Source organism: Telmatherina bonti, assembly GCF_933228915.1.
Source record: "Telmatherina bonti genome assembly, chromosome: 1".
In the NCBI taxonomy this organism is placed as follows: domain Eukaryota; kingdom Metazoa; phylum Chordata; class Actinopteri; order Atheriniformes; family Telmatherinidae; genus Telmatherina; species Telmatherina bonti.
The window spans coordinates 39,962,989-39,988,288 of NC_136619.1; the positions used below are offsets into that span (position 1 = coordinate 39,962,989).

General features: G+C 41.7%; 2 protein-coding genes across 2 annotated transcripts; both read right to left on the reverse strand.

Moving 5' to 3' along the window:
- Positions 1 to 1,408: 1,408 nt before the first annotated feature.
- prc1b (protein regulator of cytokinesis 1b) lies at positions 1,409 to 8,627 on the reverse strand (the record flags this gene model as incomplete). Its single annotated transcript, XM_079245394.1, has 14 exons — positions 8,499 to 8,627; positions 7,438 to 7,560; positions 6,773 to 7,006; positions 6,529 to 6,699; positions 6,279 to 6,428; positions 6,033 to 6,180; positions 5,820 to 5,956; positions 5,380 to 5,475; positions 5,157 to 5,303; positions 4,963 to 5,076; positions 4,757 to 4,870; positions 4,216 to 4,395; positions 4,076 to 4,110; positions 1,409 to 1,457 (listed from the first exon to the last, which is right to left on the reverse strand). The coding sequence occupies exons 2-14, from the start codon at positions 7,546 to 7,548 to the stop codon at positions 1,409 to 1,411; spliced, it is 1,686 nt and encodes a 561-aa protein (XP_079101520.1). The 5' UTR covers positions 7,549 to 7,560; positions 8,499 to 8,627.
- A 1,662-nt stretch (positions 8,628 to 10,289) lies between these two features.
- Positions 10,290 to 24,897, reverse strand: vps33b (VPS33B late endosome and lysosome associated; the record flags this gene model as incomplete). Its single annotated transcript, XM_079242690.1, has 23 exons — positions 10,290 to 10,412; positions 11,581 to 11,700; positions 11,794 to 11,869; positions 11,945 to 12,046; positions 13,030 to 13,103; positions 13,194 to 13,326; positions 14,253 to 14,299; positions 14,384 to 14,438; positions 14,537 to 14,601; positions 19,193 to 19,267; positions 19,362 to 19,452; positions 19,528 to 19,614; positions 19,698 to 19,771; positions 21,846 to 21,923; positions 21,988 to 22,078; positions 22,221 to 22,325; positions 23,665 to 23,759; positions 23,840 to 23,885; positions 23,974 to 24,041; positions 24,171 to 24,220; positions 24,302 to 24,363; positions 24,455 to 24,535; positions 24,802 to 24,897. 23 exons carry the CDS (start codon positions 24,895 to 24,897, stop codon positions 10,333 to 10,335), a joined length of 1,851 nt encoding a protein of 616 aa, XP_079098816.1. The 3' UTR covers positions 10,290 to 10,332.
- Positions 24,898 to 25,300: the final 403 nt, after the last annotated feature.

Sequence of the window (25,300 nt, forward strand, 5' to 3'; positions counted from 1 at the left end):
GGCTAGAGATGTCTTTAAGCCCAGCAAAGTACAACTAGTTGCCATAATAAAACTGCAACAACTCAGCTCAACCAAAATGAAAAACAAAAAAAACTAATATAAAGAACAAGCTGCTTTTTGTTTGCAGGTGACTGCTGTCAAACACAAATTCATAAATGCAGCTTTTAGCCTTTCATGTTTATCAATGCTCCAACCTGCTGAGTAAGTTTTTACCCCCCAGACAGGCCTGTGGTTGAAGTCCAGTTAAGTAAAAATGCACACAATCCAGCTGGTAAAAGGTTGGTCGAGTCAGAAGGAATTTCAATTCTAAACCTGCGATTGACAATTACATTAAGCCTGAGTTCATGCGTGCAAAACTTTGATCTTTTGCTAAACAGCTGAAGGAGCGGAGTTTATTTTAAGTCTGCTTGTTATCGATGGGTTCTAATGAGAGACGGCACAAAAGTGCTTTTCATGGCCAACTGGATAAATGGTTTAAACTTCACCAAGTGGAAACTCCTGACACTGAGCTTATAAAAGTTAATCTGTAGATGATTCCTGACAGACGGCATCACTGACATTTTCTTCACTTCTTTTGGCTGCTAAGACATTTTAGCATGCCTTCCCCTTTTTCTGACCAACATTAAAACTAAAATTTCTGGGTTAAATAAATTTCATTTACAGAATAAATTTTTTTTTTTTTGGTGTCATTACATTTAATGCATCTAAATCCTTTGAAACACATTGGTCACACTTCAAATGAAAAACTCTATTTTTGTCTGCAAAAAAGGTTTTATTTAGCTTTTTTGTGTCTTAAATCAGCCGCAGCAGTGAATGCATGTGATATAACTCGATATACAGCTTCGTTTTATCTTAAAGGCTAAACATTTGAGGAAAAACAGCAGTTCATACAAAGAGCATGAAAAGATAATATTTACATAAACATTTATATAAACAAGTTGGGAATAAACAGTGTGTGTGTAAAATGACACTACATACAAAATATTTTCGTAAAAAGAAAAAGGAAAGAAAAAGTGCAATGCATTCATAATGTATTTGACCTGTTACCCCAGATTGCATAACTTCACAAAGTATAACTTTTGTCTAAAAATGTGCTCTTTAAAATAAAGACAATATCCGACTGATTTCCACAACTGCTAAAAATGGACGGCCAAAGTAGTGTTAGTTATATTTATGACACTTTTTTCCCCTCAGGCAGTGACGGAGCAAAAACAGCACCTTCAACATCCTATAACAAGAGTCCTTACTCATTGTTTAGGAGCAACTTAATACTTAATATATTACCTTCATTAACTTATAAAAGCAAAATGATAGCAGAGACGGCAGTGATCCTTTTTGGACGAGTCCTGAACTGCTCATCGGTTGGAGGAAGAGGGGAGAGATCAGAGGTTGGTGCTGGTGGTGGAGTTCAAGATGTCGTGCTGGATCTTGGCGTTAGAGGCCTTGGACAGGTCTCGCTGTGGAGAAAAGAGGAGCAGACGTGAGGCTGATTCCTCCTGAAAAACCTGCCAGAAAGCAACATGTGCTTGCAGATTGCAAGTCATTTAAGTTCCCATGAAACAGGAAGGAGTTCTGTTTGCTTTTTAGTAATTCTGCCGGAAAATTCTCCTCTCAATGTTTCCCGTCAGCTTTGAACATTTCTCCCCATTTTGTCCCGTTACTGAGGAATTTACGTGTTAAAAGACACACGTCACATTATTAGTGTTTAAGGGATTTGATTTCATGGAGACTTTAAATGTCAAGACAGTGAAAATGTTAGCACAGACACAACCACAGAGAAACCCAATGAAATGGCTGTTGATGCATGTTGGACAGAAAAAAAAGCTCAGTTCAGGTGAACACCGACGCTTGTCAGCTGATTTACTTTGGCTTTTCAGAGGCTTGATGGCGGCCAGCACATCATGCCTAATGGTGCCTCCAAATAACATTACAGAGAAATCATTTCCCATTTCACGGAAAGCATTGTCATACGTGAGCCTGCACTGGGAAAGCACTTAGTAATTTATGCATATGTCACCTGTGTGTGCACAAGATCATCCCATTTAACCCCTAACACAGGGACAGCCTGGCCTTCGAGAGGGTTTTGGCTGCACCCTGGAGAATGAGGCAGGGCTGGATATTGGGTGGGGTTGAACATCCATCCCTGTTCCCTCAACATTTTGACTGGATTAACCCATAGACTGTATATAAAAAGATGGGCGGAGCCTCCGTGACGTCACCCATAGGTTTCTGAAGAGCTGAATTGAAGCTCGGTGGGCGGTTCCTACCATCGCCATCTTGGCAGAGGCATGCGTGTCGTCTCACCTGGAAAATACAAATATGGGCAAAGAGGTGGAGCTGAGAGGGGAGCTGTGAGCGTCATGGTGGATGATTGACATCTAGCGAACTCCGAGCTGCCTGTAGCTAAGAGCTAACCAAGCTCACCTGGAGATAACAGGAGCTAACCAGCTAACGGAGGTAAGTGAGCTAAAGCTAAGTCACGTTGTTTAGCGGCTAAAAACCGCGGATGCTCTACGTTCTTCTTACGTGAAGCAGGAGATCGGGTACCTGTCAATCAAAAGGACACGCCCCTAAATGTGCCGAATTTCGAGATTAAATTACTTGTAAACGGGGGAGTTAGGTTTACCTTCATGACAACTGTGGGGGGAGTGAATCATTTTCTGACCTATTAAACCTAAAATGGATTTTTGAACCAGGCTGTCAACATGTTTATTTCTGCTGTGAAGTTGGTCTTTTTAACATGGGAGTCTATGGGGATTTGCTCTGTTTTGCAGTCCCTAGTGGATGAAGGGGGAACTGCAGTTTTATGCACTTCTGCATCAGCTTCATTTTTTACCTCCGAAGGCTCCTTTCATCTTTCATTTACCGTCTATGGATTAACCCTAACTCTAACCATAAACACGCCCATTTGACATCCAACCACACCCACTGGACGTCAAACCCCGCCCAATATCCAACCCTGCCCCATTCTCCAGGCTGCAGCTGGGGGTTATTGTGGCCTGGCAGGTCAAGCATTTACCCGGTGGTCTGATGCATTTCCGGGGTCAACAGTGTGTTTTTTCTCTTGCTTGTTCATTAAACTCAGATTAGGTAACTTCTCTTCAACTGGAGCAGTTAAACACACAACAACTCTGCCACTGATCTAATTTTCCTGCTGAACATGACTGAGTAGCCTGGCAAGCCAGACTCTCTCGCTGTACCAGCGCAGAGTCTGGGGACTCACTCGCTGCGATAGATTTCTAGGGCAGGACAAACAAGGGCGGAGTAAACCAATCAGAAAAATGGCAGATGTGACGTCAGTAAAGCGGCAGCCTACAATGTCCGGAAGTGTTCAGCAGAGCGAACGCAGCAGAAGAAAATAAACACGGCGTGCAGTACAGAAGACATAAATGACCTGTGTTGGTTTAGCTGTAAAATCCTGATGCTACATGGCTTATCGGCGTCGCTTTTTGAACCTAATCGTACGGCAGTCTCCTTATATCAACTAATCAGAGGGGCTGGTTTGTTTAAGACCGATGCGAATCTCCATGAAGGGGAGGGACTCCAGACTGAGTCGCTCTGTATTAAATATCTAGAGCAATCCAGTCCGGCGTGCCAGGCTAGATTGAGAAGATTTCAATGGAAATCCAAGCTTTCTGACCCCTTTAGGGAGTTACAAGCATGTGTGAGAGACAAAGGCATAAATTACAAACATTGACTGTTAGATTGTGACCGATACTGACTTATAAAGGCACAACAACTTCACACACACACGTTGAAACTCCTTAGTTTGGCTTAATTAGTTTTTTGTTAACATGCACAAGTATCTCACATCCAAACACACCACTGATTAACCAAAAGTACATTTGATTCCATTTTCCGATAAATAATTCATTCTGATAAGAAAAGTCCTGCGTCCTCTCCACAATTTGTTCTCGATATGTAAAGCCTTCTAATGACTTTAAACGTAATCCAGGGGGGCTAATTAATATCTTTTCTCTGTAGGAGCAATTTTTCTTTATCACAAAACAAGCATGCAGAAATAAAAAAGAGGGATTAGTCACAATAACACACGGTTTCAGGGATCTACACACACCTTGACTGAACAGAATCGGTGTTGACCAAGTCCCTCTAAAACATAAATTAACATGATTAGAATCTCCACATTTTGTGTTGTCACTCAGTGATGAGGGGAAAAAAAGACAGAACAGATTAGAGACAAAAAGCATAAATTACCACAAACTCTGAATATGTGCTGGCAACAGAGGCCATGCTGAAGTTACGCTGTGGACAAGGGGGGGTCTGCAACGCACCGCATAAAGCCTTCCCCTTCAGCTGGGCCTCGTTCTCCTTGTTGCAGCCGTGAATCCTTGGGTGAGGCGGCTTTGTGCCACCTGGTGTCCGCGCTGCTGGAGTCTGGAGGATGCACGACAGGACGGACATGCACAAGAAGAGTTGGACACAGTAAGAAAGACAAAATCCCCCCCCCCTTTGTAACATTTACCCAAATTATGAGAGTAAAACTGATTCGGTAAGCAGAGACGCAGGACGCGCACTTTTCTCTATGCAGCATTTTCACAAATGAAAGGGAAAAGGAAAACATGCATCGCTGGGTGTCTTCTAGCATTTACAGGTTTATGACATGTTTTATGACTAAAACGTGGATTTTATAAGCTTGTTATTGTGATGAATAATATCTGGTCTGAGATCAATCTGCCAAAGTGCTTGAGCTGATTTCTATTAGCAGATGTTTTCCATCTCAATGCACTGGACTGACCTTGTTTGCAGAGAGAGGGAGGCGAGGCACGGGCGAGCGACAGACAGTTCCGCCGTAAACAGAGCGCATGGTGCTGTTAGAGGTGGCGCTGGAAATGCTGGAAGTTGCGTTAAACTGCCGAAAGAGACACAAGAGAGGAGGGTTAGTGCGGAAGAGATGGTAAGAACTGACTGAGAATGTGTCCAAACGAAGACAAACCGGTTCACCACCTTTCTGGATTTGTTTGGCGTCGTAGTGCCGAGCAGCCTGCGTTTGGTCGGGGTTCGCACCGCCGTGCCGTACAGCATGTCCTCCTCTGTCTGTTTGCTCTTCTTCAGGTGCTGTTAAGATTTTATCATCAAGGTAAAGAGTGAAAAACACTTTTCCAGAAAGAGAAGCGGACAAAAGTCAACTGGCTCACCCTTTCCAGTTTCTCCTTTTCCTTCTCCGTTCGGTGCAGCTCCCACTGCTCCTCCACGTACTGCAGAAACTTCTGGCCGTTCACTAAAAACTCTCGGCCTTGTTCGCTCTCCCAGGCGTCAATCTGGGCTTTTAATTTATTTTCCAGCTTGAAAAGGGAAAATTGATTTACTGTAAGGTCTCCAGAATATGTAATAATCATAATAAGATTAATGAGAACTTACCTTTGGCAGATTTTTGTGCAGCTCTGACCTCTGTTTCTCCTCTTTTAGAAGATTTCCTCCTCTGTTGGTGAACCTTGTTGGGTCGGTTGCTTTTTTCTACAAATGAATAAAAGCAAAAAAATCACTTTTGAATTCTGTCATGCAGCACTGTAATGTAGAAGACAAATAAATTCAAGCATCTGATGTTGCAGTCATTGTTTATTTGTGCAAAGCTGATGCTGCTTTTGTCAACATCGTATTTTTGGATGGATCACACTGTGTGGCCATGACAAGCTCCATCAGCACAGATGCAACCAGAGCTGATAACACTCCAGGTTTACCTTACAATTCTCAATTTTCCTGGATATTTCCACTTTAAACCTAATTCTGGGCCAGCTGGATTTCATTCAACACGTGCAAAACTAGGAGATCTTGTCAGCAACTGATTTGAATGGACTCACCTCCAGCTCTAAGAAGAGTCTCCAACTTTCTTCCCATTTGTGGACACCGTCAAAGAGCTCCTTGTGCTCTTCAAAATGCTGCTTTAAGCGCTGGATCTCAGCGTCATGCAGAGCCAAAAGCTCTTCACTAAAATCATCTAGGAGAACCAAAAGGGCATCAATGGAAAAAAGCTTTTTTATTTCAGTCAAACTGCTGAAAACACCAGAACCCACCACTAAAATATGGTGCGAAATCCTGTCGCTGATCAGTGCTGAAGAAGCACTTTTCCCACAACACAGCTATTTCGGAGCGGATGGCGTCTGTGACGTTACGGATGTTTAGCAGTTTGAGTTCCTCTAGACGCTGCACTTCGGCTTGCAACTAAGAAGGAGAGAATAAATCGTTGCAAAACCAACCTGATCATGAATAACAGACAGAAGACAGAGTGAATAAAGCTAAAAGTCCTTTCAGTCTCTCACCGCCTCCAGGTTCCTCTTCTTGGATGCGACCATGTGTTGGTTAAAAGCCGCCCTCTCCTCCTGCGCAACCTGCAGTCGGTTCCACAGCTGCTGTATCTTCTCTCTGTGACTCTCACACGTTGCTTCGTTCTCTGCTTTGCGTTCTTCCAGCTGCAGGATCGATATGTCAGAGAGGGATCAGTTACCAACATATTTACATGGCGTTGCATTCTGCATCCTGTGAAGCTGAACACAACACAAAGCATCTTGCCTGACAAAGAAGCAGCTTGAGTGCTGTGATGTTGTCTCTGGAAAGGCAAAAAGAATCCTCATCTTCACAGACGACGTCTTTCTCGAAGCTGGTCTCTGGGATGTGATCCAGCTCCTCCATGTACAAAATTATCTGCTTCTTGAGCTCCATGAACTCCGCATATCGTTTTGCCTGGAAACATCACAGCCAACGCCGCTGAGCAAACAGTTTTAATCCCATTTATTTATATTTTTGAAGCCCTGACCTTCTCTGCATTCTGGTCAGCGATGTGCTGCCGGAAGTTCTCCAGCTCTTCCAGAGAGGGGACAGAGTCTGGAGCGATGCCGTACGGCACGCAGCACAAAATGTCACACAGGTCCTGGTCCTGGTCCAGCAGAGCTTTCAGCTGCTCCATCCGCTGACTCTTCTCCTTTGCCAGAGCCTCCACCTGTGTGCGGATGTTTTTCTCTTGCTGGAGCATGCTGAGGCCATCTTCCTCCTGAATGCACAAGAAATGACAATGTTTCTCATTTCCACTTTTCTTTTTTTTTAATTAAAAAGCAATTTTCTCACCACTGAACTCCCGTTAAAGCCTGTATAAATACGCACCCAATAACTAAGCAGGAACCCCAGAAAATATTTTAAAATGATGAATTAACATCTTGGACAGTAGAAGAATAGTTGCAGTAAATGCTGTAAAAACAGGTTATGTTACATATGAGTCTAACGCTGTGTTACGATATGTTCTATAGGTGCACTGCGTCACATTAAAAAGGTTTTAAGACATACACAACAGAGCTGCTAATTATTTCATCACTTCAGGAGAAAGGAAGCATTTCAACGAGCTTTCAGTGCAGACTTTCGGAAGGATCTGTGAAATAACTCTTCATATAGTTTTTCATTAATACAAACATATCAAAAGGTTGTTACCTCAAAAGCTGAAAGGTGGAGTTCCAGGCAGAGCTTCTCCATTTCTGTCCTGCATGCTTGAATGCTGCTTACGAGTCTCTTTTTCAGCGCTTTCTCTTCTTTAATCATCATATCCAGTAAGTTCTGTCAGACAAAATGATCAAATGTGTATACATATAAAATTCTGACAAATATCGCTTTGCTGGATGGAGGGTACAATCATTCTAATTTCTTTTAAATAAAACCGTAAGCTCCATGTAGTTCAGCCAGACATACGACGCTCTATTGGGGACAAACATGTCGCAACACCTATAGTTTCTTTAACCACAGCTGTCTGTCTGTCTGTAAGTGTTGAATAAATAAACTTTTCTTTTTAAGGTTGAAGGCAAAATAAGGTTTCAAACACTGCTTCACATGCTTTTCTTCACCAGGCTGTTGACAGACAAATGCAAAGCAAAACATAACTTACTGACAAGCTTCAGTCAGTAAAAAAAAAAAAAAAAAGCATGTGAAGAAAACCACAAAAGAAATCTATCTTTAGCTAAATAATTTATTTAAAAATAAGATGTAATTGTTAGATTGCAATCTCCTGTAGCCAAGCTAGATATTAAAGATGATTTAAATACTGTAAATACACACCTGATACAGTACAATTAGTCAAATAGAAAATAAGATTAAGAATAATATTAATAAAAAAGACCTGAACGATGAAACTAGAAGTTAGACGAGATCAGGGAAAGGAAAACCTGGTCCTGGAGGGCCAGCAGGTTTAAGATGTTTCCCTGTCTCAGTACAATGGGTTACATTGTGGACAACCTGACAAGTTACTGGATCCAATTCTTTTTAATCAGGTGGTCTGGAGCAGGGAAACAGGTAAAACCTGCAGGACTGCGGCTCTCTAGGACCAGAGTTTCCATCCCCGAATTAGGACAGAAATACTTTAAGCCTCATGTTTCTTTTCAACCTGCTGTTCTTGCATCTCCTCATTCAAACATGCATAGCTTTGGTGGGCTTACCCTTTACAGAGACACACCTGAGGCTTTAAGGCATTTGCAAAGTGTATGTTGTACAGGATGCCTTACTTTAATGTGGTCTTTGACTACATTAGTTCTCTGTAGTCTCTGGTCTTCTGGGATGCCGATCTCTTCCCAGATATCCTTCAGGTGGCACAGCGCTTTGTTCAGGCACGACACGGCCTCTGCCGCGAGCACCTCGCTAAAAACATACATAAGGTCATTACTTTTCCTCCATAATAAACATTTTTATTCATACATTTCACTCAAACACATGGCTAACAGTTTGCCACCACTTCTAACGTTAGCTTCTTTCTATTAGTCTTAGTTTGTACTTTGGTTTCACCGTCGGAGAAAAAAACCAAAACTTTTGACTTACCTTTTTCGCATTTTTAAATCCCAGACTGTTGGCAGATTTTAAACAACCGATACCTTCTTTAAAGAAGTGTTGGTCGTGTCCTCTTGTTGTGTGTGTGCTCTCCTCTCAGTTGAGTCCGTTTTCAGTTCAAAATACGCATGCAACAGCATTCTGTTCTCTGATTGGTTCGTTCTGCGAGAGCGCACGTTACTTACGTCACCGCACACCGCCAGTTAGTTTTGTTGAACCGGGGAGCACACCGCCCACCACCAAGCAGCTCAATCTTTTAATGATATAATAAACAAACACACCGATGCTGCATTCCAACACTGAGTGAAGTGACCGTTGTTCATATGACATTGATGAGGCTATAGTTGTATGGAATCAGATTTGTTTCAGATTCTCCAAGCAAAACTTTTAAAAACTCAAGCAAAAAACAAACAAACAAAAAAAAAAACTTATGTAAAATAAATGATCTCAAAATCAAAAATTATCAATCATCATGAAACTATTAGGCTATTATTAGGTTAAAGTAAGTAGTTTTGTTTGTACTTTCCTCTTCCTCTTTCTTTCTATTTTGGTTACGCTTCACAGCCTTTTGATGATAGACCGTATATAAAAGATGGACGGAGCCTTCGGCGGTAAAAAGTAAAGCCTATGCTGAAGTGCATAAAACTGCAGTTCCCCCCCTCTTCCGCTAGGGGCTGGCTGCAAAACAGCAAATCCATAGACTCCCATGTTAAAAAGGCCAACTTCACAGTAGAAATAAACATGTTTACAGCCTGATTCAAAACCTGGTTTTCGGTTTATTGGGTCAGGTTTATCTTCATGACAACTGTGGGGAGAGTGAATTTTTTTTCTAACTCGTCCATTTAAAAGTAATTTAATCTCGAAGTTCAGCATATTTAGGGGCGTGTCCTGTTGATTGACAGGTACCAATCTCCTGATTCAAGTAAGAAGAACATAAAACAACTAGAGTTTTTAGCCGGTTAACAACTTAACTTAGCTTTAGCCCGCTTACCTCCGTTAGCTGGTTAGCTCCTGTTATTTCCGGGTTAGCTACAGGCAGGTTGGAGTTCGCTCAATGTAAATCATCCACCATGACGCTCACAGCCCCCCTCTCAGCTCCACGTCTTTGCCCATATTTGTATTTTCCGGCAAGACGCCGTGCATGCCTCTGCCAAGATGGCAACGGTAGGAACTGCCCACCGAGCTTCAATTCAGCTCTTCAGAAACCGTGATGTCACGGAGGCTACATCTATCTCTAATACAGTCTATGTTTCTGACACAAACCTTTCATGGGCGGGCTCTTTCAGGGGCACATTGCGATTGGCTGGTGAGTTTTGTTGGAGATTCTGAAATAAATCTGATTCCATACAGTTTCCATCACGATAAAATATAATAAAATTAAAGAACCACACGTTAAAAACACACATTTATTGGCTTTATACATTTTTACAGTTCTTTTGCAGTCAGATAAAGTGAATATTTCTTTATTTGAGCTGGAATGTATAACCTGTGGCTGCAGGAATGCGTTGCATGTCTTCATAAGTGGTTGTCCAGCAGAGCCTCCATTAGCCGGGAACTGTTTGTAATAGCAGTTGTTACCACAATGAATTTGTATCCTGGAACAACACAACAGACATGTTAGAAATGAAATTTCAACCTATTTTTATATATTCCAACATAGTGATGAAATTAAACGTCATCAGAGAGTCAATGTTGACATGGGTTCACATGCACTTTCAAACAGAAAAATACTTTCAGGCAAACTAATAACTTTAAATGAATGGGAATGGGTTTTTTTTTTTTTTTTTATAATTAATACAAGTAAAATGTTAGAATTGTTTATTGTAAGAAATAACAGCTTTTAAAAAAAAAAAAAGTACAGATATTTCTCTGCTACACTTTATGTATAAATGAGAGCACAAGACAGACATACTGTAGTTATGACAGTAAATTTGAAACTTAAGTTAACACCATTTTAAAGGACTTCACACACAAACTTTGTGATTTCTTTTTAATCCACCATTTAATCAAAGTTGTCAGACAAACACGGCTTGCACTAGTCACAGCTGTTAGCTGCATTCTGATTATTTCCAGGTGTATTTCAGGATGCAGGATTCAGATCTCCACTCTGATACCGTCCTAGCATGGATAGATGGATATTCCCACAGTGAGCTTTAAAACCTGCTCCTCCAGCTGGTGGATGCTGTGAGCAGGTGCTTAAATGCCAAAATAACCATTTTGGAGATTTCAGCCCAACTATCTGCACAAAAAAGGTTTCTTTCTGCTGCAATTTTCTTTTGCAGAGAAAATATTTACATATTGTTTTATGATTTAATGGAGATTTAGAGCTACAGCTGCATCATTCCCAAGGGATATTTATATTTATCCTTAAAGTTTTTTTCTCCAGGCAAGCCTGACACATTTTTTTAATCTGTACTTTATCTTTATTTATTCTCCATTGTATTCTCAGTGTACATTTTCTTCCTTTGCAATTACTCCTAAAAAGACCTCATGGTTGCAGATACACTCATTTCCTTGTGCTTATGCAATTTTTGAACACATATGAACATGAAACAAAGGGTTAAAAAAGAAAACCACTGACGTCTGTCATCCAGATACACCAAAAAATTAGGTGTCATGTAAATATGGCACAGCGTTATATATACTTTTTATGACTTCAATCAAACAAATCAAATCAATCAAACAATAAACAGACTTGGTGTGTAAAGGCTTTGACATAACAGACGGCAAACAAAAAAGTACAATAATTCAGACCATGTTTACCTTTCTCTCTGCCGAGGAAACGAAGGGCTGAAATCTCAGAGAAGGTACATCCACCGAGGAACATGACCAAAATGATGCGCTGAGAGTCGTTCTTTCCCCGTGAATCAGCTCCGCCGCTTCCTGATGTGAGACAGAGAACATCCAGCGCTCAGTGATACAAACATCTAAGTGTGGGTGTGCTTTTCATGTATCTAAACTCTCGCTTTATATGACCTGTAACAGCAAATTCATGGCCGTTCAACAGCCTGCTGACTTCTTCCAGCCCCGTCCAACCGTCGCGCTCCAACACCTGCAGAACAGACAAAATGACAGCTTTTATCCTGATAAGTCCGTTTCAGCGGATGATTCTAGCTGACAAACTCACCTGCTCGATGAGTTTGCAGCTCAGAGGGACGTAAGCGCCGCTGAAGATGTAAGCCATGTCTCGAGGGACGCGCAGGTCATACTCTTCATCAGACTTTGGCACCTTTACACAACACATCACAGTAAACTTGATACCAAGCAGCTTTTTCAGTGTGGTAAACACTCAATCAAATCAAACTTTATTTGTATAGCACTTTTCTTACAAAAGCATATCAAACATAAAAATAAAAACTATTTCACACTTACACACATTACCCACACACAACCCAACCCTTCCCCTGACCATTAATGCCAAAATAAAAACTAATAACTTCAGGATTCTGTCATCTGTATCTGGCTTCACACTGCTGTGAGGAAACAACATCCATGTCAGGAGCCGCCCCAGGAATGACCAACGGAGACGCAGCCACAGGTAACGCCCAGGCCGGGGTCCACACCACAGCCATATGGCTGCAGTGCAGGACCCCTACCAACACCCCCGGCAGGATGAACCCCGCCACAACAGCCCCGCCGGTCAAACAGGTGCAGCCCCCAACACGGAGGGTCCCCATGAGGAAAAAGAAACACTGGAGCTAAAAGGTTAAAAAGATAAAATAAAGACACAAAAGATAAAATAACTAAATCAATTTTGTAAAACAATAATTAGAACAATAAGATCAAACCTAAGTAATATAAATAATAAAATAAAAATAATAAAAAGTACATAAAATATGTCATAAAATTAGATAAGACAATGATATCTAAAAGATTGAAAATTAATGAAAAAATAAATAAATACGTAAATAAATGTATGTCTTTAAAAATAAATAAATAAACAGACAAATAAATAAGAAAAGAAGAAATATTCAAGTTAAAGCGAAACTAAAAATGTGGGTCTTGAGCCACTTATAGGTCCTCTGGCAGGCTGGTCCAAAGGCTAAAACTGGAACGCGGTCTCGCCATATGTTTTAGTTCTGACCTTTGGTATATCTAAGGTCGGTACCAGAGGACCTCAGGGTCTGCGAGGTCAGATAAATAAGAAGGCCCAAGACCATTAAGACATTTGTAGATAACTAGAAGAGTTAAGTAGATGAGATCTTTAGTCACCAGGTTAAGCTTTCGGCTCAAGGCACGGAAGTTGCTTTTCTTTGCCAGAGAGGAAAAAGCATCAGTCAGCTTTCCTAGAAGGGAAAAAACAGATAAGTGCAACTGCAAACATCAGCAGATGGAAAAGCATCCATTCCTGGATTCCAGACTGAGGTCTGTTTTACCTGCAGCTCTATCATTGACCAGTTTGCCCACTTTGCTCTCCATGACAGTCAGCGTCTCCCCAGGCTGCTGCTCGACCAGCAGCCCCAGCTGCCTCAGGTTGGAGAAGCTGAGGAGGTGGTTCACTCCGTAGCTCTGAAGAGGTCAGGCAGGGAAAACATCACAGATTACACCGGCGGGGCTCAGACAGTATAACACCTGCCTAGAAGTACCTCTGATTGTTAAAGGAGAAGTTATATTCAGAATAAAATCTAAATCTGTCATCAATTATGTTAAAGCCAGACAGCTGGTCTGAAATCCATCCAAGCTTATAGTTCACAAAGTCTCTATCTAACCAAGCAGTTAAAGATGGCCAGTAAAGCCTAAACTGGCCACATTTCCATCTGTCTGTAGCATTTAGCACAGATTAGCCTGGTCGTACTGAGTCCTGGCTGCTTGCAGGGTTTCCCTACATGATGGGGGGTAATTATCTTACTGGCTGCTTTAAAGGCAGTTATGGAGACACATTTCATTGCATGTAAACCCAATGAGCTGAGCACAGTCCCAGAAACTCTCCTGCTTGCTTGGCCCCACCTAGTTGGGCTCACATTAATCCTGGCTGTCCCACTTCGCCTTTCTGAAGCGGATTTCACTCAGAATATTTCTTAAAACGCATAAAACCATGTTGCTCTAAACAGGTTGAAAACAGATTTTTTTTTTTTGTTACAAGTTGATAAAAATCTTCCCTTTTAATATCATCTTTAGATAAAACATTAATTCCACAAAAAGTTATTTTACTATAGATACATAAAAATACAAACAAATAACTAATGAAACTTTCAGACCTAATTTATTACACTTAATATTTATTATACTTATTCTGGATGTATTATTATTTATTATTTTTTTATTATCATTATTTATTGTTATTATTTATGTTATATTGTTATATTATTTATTTATTATTATATATTAGTTTATTATTATTATTATTATTATCATTACTGATTCTGGATATATGTGACCTCACGTCGCAGGCTGATACCTGCATCTATGAACATTTCTGACATTTGTGTGCTCACCTGAAGATACTGGGCCTTTAATGATCGGTAATCTTTAGGAAGAAGTCCTGTGAGGAAAATCACGTCCCACATGTGTAAAAAAAAACACAAATTTGTCGTTTCTTTTTTTATAAATAATTTTAAAAAATTACCGTTTTCTGTGATGGACAGAAGACAAAGCAGCCTCAAACTTTCTATCATGGAAACCTGCAGAAAACAACAGAAACACACAAATAAAATGTTTTTTCTTTTTTTTTAAAGTTACGATGTGATTATTTTTTTCAGCCATTTGGAGCGAAACCCACCTGCCTGTTGATGTGTTCCTCTATAAAAGAAATGCATTCACGGATTTCGAATCCTTCAAGTAAAGCTAAGAGAGAAAATAAAGAATCCTCATTGGTCAAATATCTGCACAAACTTAGATAAACAAACAAACAAATCTCATACTGTGGTATAAAAACAACAGCTTTAGTTTTACTGACGTTATGCCAGATCACCCGTCAGTGTTTTGCTTTTGCTCTAAATGTCTTCCAATGTTCAGAATAAAAAAAGCAAACCAAAACACAACCCAAATTTTTTTTATTTCAGTCTGAAAGTGTGTCTAACTGAGTCTGTGAGCTTTCTGCTCGGATCTGCAGGGTATTACTTTTTAAAAAATGCTGCATTCACTGTCCTTCAGAAGCAGGAAATCTTAACTTTTCTCCAGCTTTTTTCACATATAATCCTGTTAGTTATATAATTCACTTAAATGAGACAATAATTCCCTTCCAGCCTTTTTATTAAATGTTTTTACATCCAAACGAGGAAATCTCTATTTATGCCGGTTTAACTTTATACAAGTCAGAAGATGGAAACTCTGATTCGCCCATTTGATGTGAATGCACCATGAAAACAGCGTGGGTGAAATGTTGGATATACACACAGCAGTTGTTAATGTTTGCTGCTGAAAACACAGAAGAAAGGAACATAAGGAAGTTCAGAGTTTATGGAGACAAGATGTGACAGTGTGGGTTACTAACCAGCAGCAGAACTACCTAACGGCGTGTTTAACTAACCAGCAGCAGAACTACCTAACAGCGTGTTAAACTAACCAGCAGCAGAACTACATAACGTTGTGTTTAACTAACCAGCAGCAGAACTACCTAACGGCGTGTTTAACTAACCAGCAGCAGAACTACCTAACGGTGTGTTTTAAATAACCAGCAGCAGAACTACCTAATGGCGTGTTTAACTAACCAGCAGCAGAACTACCTAACGGCGTGTTTAACTAACCAGCAGCAGAACTACCTAACGGCGTGTTTTAACTAACCAGCAGCAGAACTACCTAACGGCGTGTTTAACTAACCAGCAGCAGAACTACCTAACGGCGTGTTTTAACTAACCAGCAGCAGAACTACCTAACGGCGTGTTTAACTAACCAGCAGCAGAACTACCTAACGGCGTGTTTAACTAACCAGCAGCAGAACTACCTAACGGCGTGTTTTAACTAACCAGCAGCAGAACTACCTAACGGCGTGTTTTAACTAACCAGCAGCAGAACTACCTAACGATGTGTTTAACTAACCAGCAGCAGAACTACCTAACGGCGTGTTTAACTAACCAGCAGCAGAACTACCTAACTTTGTGTTTAACTAACCAGCAGCAGAACTACCTAACGGCGTGTTTTAACTAACCAGCAGCAGAACTACCTAACGGCATGTTAAACTAACCAGCAGCAGAACTACCTAACGGCGTGTTTTAACTAACCAGCAGCAGAACTACCTAACGGCGTGTTTAACTAACCAGCAGCAGAACTACCTAACGGCGTGTTTAACTAACCAGCAGCAGAACTAACTAACGTTGTGTTTAACTAACCAGCAGCAGAACTACCTAACGGCGTGTTTTAACTAACCAGCAGCAGAACTACCTAACGGCGTGTTAAACTAACCAGCAGCAGAACTACCTAACGGCGTGTTAAACTAACCAGCAGCAAAACTACCTAACGGCGTGTTTAACTAACCAGCAGCAGAACTACCTAACGTTGTGTTTAACTAACCAGCAGCAGAACTACCTAACGGCGTGTTTTAACTAACCAGCAGCAGAACTACCTAACGGCATGTTAAACTAACCAGCAGCAGAACTACCTAACGGCGTGTTTTAACTAACCAGCAGCAGAACTACCTAACGGCGTGTTTAACTAACCAGCAGCAGAACTACCTAACGGCGTGTTTAACTAACCAGCAGCAGAACTAACTAACGTTGTGTTTAACTAACCAGCAGCAGAACTACCTAACGGCGTGTTTTAACTAACCAGCAGCAGAACTACCTAACGGCGTGTTAAACTAACCAGCAGCAGAACTACCTAACGGCGTGTTAAACTAACCAGCAGCAGAACTACCTAACGGCGTGTTTTAACTAACCAGCAGCAGAACTACCTAACGGCGTGTTTTAACTAACCAGCAGCAGAACTACCTAACGGCGTGTTTTAACTAACCAGCAGCAGAACTACCTAACGGCGTGTTAAACTAACCAGCAGCAAAACTACCTAACGGCGTGTTAAACTAACCAGCAGCAGAACTACCTAACGGCGTGTTAAACTAACCAGCAGCAGAACTACCTAACGGTGTGTTTTAAATAACCAGCAGCAGAACTACCTAACGGCGTGTTTTAACTAACCAGCAGCAGAACTACCTAACGGCGTGTTTAACTAACCAGCAGCAGAACTACCTAACGGTGTGTTTTAAATAACCAGCAGCAGAACTACCTAACGGCGTGTTTAACTAATCAGCAGCAGAACTACCTAACGGCGTGTTTTAACTAACCAGCAGCAGAACTACCTAACGGCGTGTTTAACTAACCAGCAGCAGAACTACCTAACGGTGTGTTTTAAATAACCAGCAGCAGAACTACCTAACGGCATGTTTTAACTAACCAGCAGCAGAACTACCTAACGGCGTGTTTAACTAACCAGCAGCAGAACTACCTAACGGCGTGTTTAACTAACCAGCAGCAGAACTACCTAACGGCGTGTTTTAACTAACCAGCAGCAGAACTACCTAACGGCGTGTTAAACTAACCAGCAGCAGAACTACCTAACGGCGTGTTTAACTAACCAGCAGCAGAACTACCTAACGGCGTGTTTAACTAACCAGCAGCAGAACTACCTAACGGCGTGTTTTAACTAACCAGCAGCAGAACTACCTAACGGCGTGTTTTAACTAACCAGCAGCAGAACTACCTAACGTTGTGTTTAACTAACCAGCAGCAGAACTACCTAACGGCGTGTTTAACTAACCAGCAGCAGAACTACCTAACGGCGTGTTTTAACTAACCAGCAGCAGAACTACCTAACGGCGTGTTTAAACTAACCAGCAGCAGAACTACCTAACGGCGTGTTAAACTAACCAGCAGCAGAACTACCTAACGGCGTGTTTTAACTAACCAGCAGCAGAACTACCTAACGGCGTGTTTAACTAACCAGCAGCAGAACTACCTAACGGCGTGTTAAACTAACCAGCAGCAGAACTACCTAACGGCGTGTTTTAACTAACCAGCAGCAGAACTACCTAACGATGTGTTTAACTAACCAGCAGCAGAACTACCTAACGGCGTGTTAAACTAACCAGCAGCAGAACTACCTAACGGCGTGTTAAACTAACCAGCAGCAGAACTACCTAACGGCGTGTTTTAACTAACCAGCAGCAGAACTACCTAACGGCGTGTTTAACTAACCAGCAGCAGAACTACCTAACGGCGTGTTTAACTAACCAGCAGCAGAACTACCTAACGGCGTGTTTAACTAACCAGCAGCAGAACTACCTAACGGCGTGTTAAACTAACCAGCAGCAGAACTACCTAACGGCGTGTTAAACTAACCAGCAGCAGAACTACCTAACGGCGTGTTTAACTAACCAGCAGCAGAACTACCTAACGGCGTGTTTTAACTAACCAGCAGCAGAACTACCTAACGGCGTGTTTAACTAACCAGCAGCAGAACTACCTAACGGCGTGTTTTAACTAACCAGCAGCAGAACTACCTAACGGCGTGTTTTAACTAACCAGCAGCAGAACTACCTAACGGCGTGTTTAACTAACCAGCAGCAGAACTACCTAACGGCGTGTTTTAACTAACCAGCAGCAGAACTACCTAACGGCGTGTTTTAACTAACCAGCAGCAGAACTACCTAACGGCGTGTTTAACTAACCAGCAGCAGAACTACCTAACGGCGTGTTTAACTAACCAGCAGCAGAACTACCTAACGGCGTGTTTTAACTAACCAGCAGCAGAACTACCTAACGGCGTGTTTAACTAACCAGCAGCAGAACTACCTAACGGCGTGTTTAACTAACCAGCAGCAGAACTACCTAACGGCGTGTTTAACTAACCAGCAGCAGAACTACCTAACGGCGTGTTTAACTAACCAGCAGCAGAACTACCTAACGTTGTGTTTAACTAACCAGCAGCAGAACTACCTAACGGCGTGTTTAACTAACCAGCAGCAGAACTACCTAACGGCGTGTTTTAACTGACTAGTGGAGGCCAACCGGTAGACCATGGTGAGTGGATTAATCTCAAACTCTGCTTTTTGACTTGAAGTGTAAGGTAATGGAAGAAAAGACGAGCTGCTGCGGCTGATCTTTGACCAAAACATTGAGCAGGAAAGCTGACCATGTACTGAGGATAAAACCTCAGTGTCAGTTTGTAGAGGAGGGAAAAAGGACATTGTGCAGAAGAAAGCAGGACAGTGAAGATGCAGAGTTTTCCAGCTCCGTAACAGAGAAAAGAATCCTGACTTCCACATCCAGACGGTGCAACTCAGACGCTATGCTTACAGAACGCTTCCTAAACTCTTAGGACATTCAATGTTAAACATTTTAGACGATGCCCAGTTAAATATTATAAATATTCCAACATAATGTCTCCGTTTTAAAGAGGATCCATGAGCTAAAACCTGAGTCTTGTGTCGGCAGATTGTTCTTACAATGTTCTGTCTTCAAAAGCTCCTGAAAGTCCTGCTTTGTCTTCTTTTTCATGATAGATTCACTGGCGCCGATATCTGAAAGAGAAGGTGAATTTCAACAGTGAAATCTTGGAAATATTACTTTAAAATGTGTAATAGTCGCTCTGGAGAAGGGTGCGGTGGTGCTCACGCAGACTAAGCAGCCGATGCTCCTGTTTCAGGCCTTTCAGCTCCTCCGACACAAACGTCTTCATTTGCTTTATGTCCATCCCTCGCCGTTTCTGCACCGAGCGAGAGATCGTGACATCAGTCATGGCAGTTACAGCGAGGGACGAGTTTTCATCGTATTTACTCACGTCATATGCAGTCTGGAGGTTCCTGGCTTTCTGGCTGAGAAACCCGAAGACGTTGGAGAAATGTTCGTTCCTGATTTCACCGAACACCTGCGAGATGTGACGGTTCAGACGTTTAATCTAACATCAGCGAAGACAAGCAGCAGGTGCTTCAGCTTCCATGCCCGCCTTACCTTATCCTGGGAGTTCAGCATGACTTTCACGCTTTTATCAGAGGAAGTGACATCAGGTCCAAACTCCACACATCCTGCAGAGAACTACTGCAATGAGACGACACTTCCACACAAACTAAAGCTGCAAATGCTCCGTTTAGTCACACGATACGTCCAGTAAAATGTCAAAAGCAAAGGACATGAGGATGCAACGTTATCTGACAGAACAATGAAGATGTAGTCGTTTCAAATCCCAGAGAAGAGAGGAGATAGAAATCATGGTCAAGCTATTCGTCTTAAATGTGCTTCCTTCCAATAAGGAGGCAAATAGATACCTCACAGTCGATACTTCCATATCAGCCAATCAAAATGTCACATTTCATACTTATATCAATATCGAGATACCATCTGCTGATAGAAAACACATCATTTGTTTTCACTTCTGTGAGTTTTAGGCAATAAAATGACGTAAAAACGCAGAAACAGTGAAGTTCTTCTGTGTCACATGATCATGGTAGCCTATCAAATGTCCTCATGGTTCTGTATGTGAGGATGACGTTTGCTTTGCATATTTTACTGGTTTATTGGATATTATTGCACATCATGTTTCAATATATTCATTCTATTACATATTCAGTCATTCATTCATTATCCTAACCGCTTGACAGGTGGCGGGGAAGCTGGAGCCTATCCCAGCCGTCGTTGGGCGAAAGGCAGGGTACATCCTGGACAGCTCGCCAGTCCATCGCAGTCTATCACATATTATATTTTTTATTTTCCATTTAATAAATGTGACTTAACTTATATTCATCTTCATTTTATCGTTTTAAAAAGATTTATTTTGGCTCATTTTTATTGAATGTTCTTATCAGTTTTAAAGCGTTGATTTCATATATTGATCTTCTTATGTTTTATGTACATTTCATTCTACCCTTGCAATAAAAATATCAATGCCGTCTGTATAGTTGTGCTTTTATAAATGGTATAAACTGGTATCCAATAAAAAAAAAAAAAGTCTTGCTGTCCTCCATCCCTTCCTTTAAATCAAGAAAACTGTTTGAACCTTTTCCTGCATCTGATTTTGGTTTCAGTCGGATACAAAGTCAAAGAATTAAAAAACAGCAAAAGCAGAAACACACTGAGCCGCGGTGCGCACTCCTTTCTGAAAACATTTAGTATTTACATGTTGACAGTCATTAAAGCCTGGAAAACCAGACACGTCTACGAGCTCCGGCTTCCAGTCCCCCAGTCTGATCCAGTCAGAGTCTCCCAGTCTGATCCAGTCAGCCTCCCACAGGCCGACCAATCACTTCCATGCAGGTTTCAGCTCGTTTCCCAGAGCTACCAGACAGGTTTTCCCTACTCTGACTGGTTTCACATCTGTCCAGCGACCTCCAGGGGATTTTGGTTTGTGTCCCCAGTTAATATCTACTGGAATTATGAAATTGTGAGCTCTTAAACCAGTAAGCATGTGTTTTTGTCTGGTGACTCATTTGATCATTTAAGCATAACCTGACAGTTTAGTAACTAAATAATATAAGTCAGTATTTAAACCTTGTGAAGTATCTTCAGTGTGAATTACTACAATATTATGTACCTTATGTTAAAGTATATTCGCCCAAAGACTACTGGGATAGGCTCCAGCTTCCCCCCAACCTTGAATTGGATTAAGCGGTTAGGAAAATGAATGAATGAATGTTTACGTATATTAAACTGTGGAAATGTCTCATTTCATCATATTTACATGTTTCTTTTATAAGATGTTTTGAATAATTGGCTGATTTAAAAAAAGAACTAATTCCTCTGAAAATGCAAAAACGTGTTGAAAAGAAAAACTTTTGACGCCTTTGAGGGGAACAGGAGCTCCATGTGGTCAGCAGCAGTGATCTGTCCGTCTGTCCGGCAGCAACGTGACTAACGTTACGGGCGGGATTAAGATCATATTTTCAGGGAATCTCATTTAGTGATTTAGAATTTGGGGATAATCTGGATCACCGTCTGGGTCCAAGAATGTTTTTAAAGGATTCTTTGCTGTGCAGAAAGAGGACTGGTTTCACCATTAAAGCTTCTAACTCATAAATACGTCCATAATCAGCGGCTAAAACAGACAAGCGAGCGCTTCTAGTGGCACTAAAACAACATGAATGCAGACTTTTCACCAAAACTCACCACATTTGATCCTGAATATATCATCCACGAGTCCTTCATAGACGACCTGTGAGCACAGCGGCGTGACGAAGTCCACATCTGCAGAGACAAGGTAGCTGTTACGGTACTGCAGCAGCAGCTTGGAGGACATGTGGCTTCTTACCTCGGTCGATAAGAAAAACATTCCCGATTTCAGCCTGATGAGCTTTTTTCTCCCCCTCTTCCACCTGCTCCCTCCACGACTCATAAGTCATCTGGCATCCGACAAACAGAATGAACGGCGGCTCAGTTCCTCATTTCACAAAAGTCATCCAACATATTGAGGAAAAAAAAATACATCAGAGAATCTGAGAGCTGAAAAAACATCACTGGTTGTTGGCTTCTGATCATGCCGACCTTAGCACAGCGTCCGATCCCGTAGACCTTTGAGAACGGCCCGTAAAGGGAGTGAAGGAGGTGCAGAGCGCTGCCGGTTGTCCTCACCCACCGCTGGTCTCCTGCCTGAGAAAACACAGACGGTTTCTTACAGATCAAACAAGCTGTTGAAGCAGGATGTAAAATCATCTGATCAGGAACACAGAAACAAGACCAGGATTCACATCCAGCTGACCAGGTTCATTCAAATCAAATCAAACTTTATTTCTATAGTACTTTTCATGCTTAAAAAAAAGAATACAAAGTGCTTTACATCAAATAGATAAAACACACACTCACATACATCCACAGTCCCCTTACACCCACCCATAACCACCCTCACCCAAACCCTATTAGCCCCTATAGCAGTTAAAAGAAGACAAATGGCTGGGTACATGTGTACTAGATAAGGAAAAGATATCCACAGGGTGTATCGACACAAAGGCTTATCCCCATCCCCGACCACCCAGGCCGTCACCATGGGAGCCATCCGAGTCCGGGCAGACAGGACCCACACCACAGCTGAAAGTCTGCAGTGCTGGATCCCGACCCACCAGACAGGGACAGCCCCCACAGCAACACCCATGCAGTCAGAGCGGGGGCAGCCCCCGGTGGAGAGGACCCCAATGAGGAGAAAACTGGAGTGATTCATTCACTGTCTAAACCGCTTGGTCTAATTAAGAGCTGTGTGGAAGCTGGAGTCAATCCCAGCAATCCCAGTGGATGAGAGGCAGGATGCACCCTGGACAGGTCACCAGTCCTTCACAGGGCTGACCAGATGCAACATGCTAAATCATTTGAAAAATGAAGAATAAAACTTAACAGCAGCTTATTTACAGGGGACTTTGAACTAAAATGAAAAAACAAAAAGCAGTTTTTACCAGATAGGATCATTCAGAAAGCGCACCCTCTGCTGTGTTTTTACGTCCCGATCTGAAACTAATCGTAGTTTTCCTCCAGCCACAACTTCTCCTCATGCAAAGTTTGATTTTTGCATCAAAGTGAAAGAAAAAGTCTAAAAATCCAATAATTTAACCAGAAGAAAAGGCTAAGAAACCAAGTAGGTTTACTTCCATTTGAGTTTCGGAGCAATTTAAGCAATAACCCGTATTGTCTGGCAAACTGGGATTTGGGGGAATGATACAGATTTTAAGATCAGAAACTGAAATTGTGCTGTTTTAAACCATGTTGACTGAACCTCTCGTTCTGCGCTAAGAAGAAACGTTTAATCTGATTTGCTGTTAGTCGTCTTACAACTTATTTGCCAGAGATGAATAGAGGAGCACATGCAGCCGTGGAAACGGAAGGAAAGCTTAAATAAAACCTCAGACTAAAGTCCAAAGAAATCCTCCAGAAAACTGTATGTGCGGTGATCATGTTGACTGCACACCATCAAAGAAAAGTCATTTCTAGACCTAAATCTTACCAGAAAGTTGTCTTGAAAGAACTCTGGCAGCTCCAGACTGATGATGTCGTCATCAAGAGGGAGAAGGTAGAAAGCCCACTCGTCGGTGGTCACATCTGTAGAGCCAAAATCATATCTTCTTCTGTTCCACGACAATTTTTACTGATACAAACACAAAAGGCAAAAAAATCCTCACCGCCAAAGATGCCCTGCTCCTCTAGGACAGCTTCACACGCATAGAACTGAACAGCAAAGAAGAACAAAGATGGTTAATGAAGGACTTTTTACAACATCAAGCCAAGCTGAACACAACACCAAGGCAGGATGAACCTTCTGAGGGGTAAAGATCAGCTTGTATCTTCTAAATTTCCCAGCTGCCTTGTCTGCTTTGGCCACATCTGGAATAAGTGAGTGTGAAACATCTGCCATTAGACAGCAGGTAAAATATACAGCATTCAAGGAAACACACAAGTGAATGCAGACTTGTACACGTACATGAGTGCTGAGCAGTCAGCAGAAGTACTCACCACATATCCACTTCACAGTTTTTATTCTTGGCCGGATCAGGAAGCAGAGCCTGAAAACACATCGTCGCGCACTCACATCGGCCATATGTGTGCTAAACTGGGTATAAAGTGGTATGAAAAGGAAAGCTTACTGATCTGAGGTGCTTAGAATGGGTTTGTGTTCCACTTTGTAGAGTTTATCCACATCGTGTTGCTGCAGGAAACAGGGAGATGTTGTGTTAGGTTTTTGGAAATGCTTTTATCTGATAGGTGAAGAGAGAAGTCGTTGAGAGAAGTCAGTTCACCTTTAGTGTTGACACGTTTGCAATGCGATCCAATGGACTCATCAGGTCTCCTTCAATGAAGAGATCTTTCTTCCCCGGCAGCTGTGGGACAAGAGAGACAATATCATGGTCTGGAACTAGAACATTAGTCTTCAGTGTTTCTTTCGAACTTTCGAACAAGGTGAAACTATCACCAAAACAAAATATATGGCTTCAGCCCTGCTACTGTGCACTGATTTGGTTAGAAATGCAACATCAGCATTTACAGAATACACAGAGAAGAATTAGACATTGACATTGCAGGAAAATGCTCTTAAACTGAAGCCAGGTGGCATCCAGCCCACACAAACTGGTTGACTTGTTCCTACCTGTTCCAGAAAGTAAATGAGCTGATCTCTTGCTAGTCTCTTGAGCATCGAGAAGTCAGGGAGCTCCGGGGAGTCTCTCCTGGCACCGTGAGCCATCCTGGATTTCTGCTAAGACAGAACAGTATCTCAACCACTGATGGCATTTATAAGATATCCACCAAACTGTATTAGTAAAGATTATAACACGCAATGCTTCCAGTAACAGAATGAATGGATGGAAAACAACAATCTGTGCAAGCTGTTAGCTTATAGGCTAAAAACAAAAACAATATTTAAATATCCCTCTTTTAAAACAGCTGACAATACACGGACGACGGTGTGATATGATTTAAATGATCATCAATTAAATTTATAAAATAAATTTTATGTCATGTGTCTTTAAAAGAATAAATAAAAACTGATTGTAGCTGATAGTTTACCTGCTTCCGCGGTTTAAGAAGCGGAATATATGACGCAATCAGTTGTTTCCTTCCGGACACTTCAAGCAGCGGACTTCTAC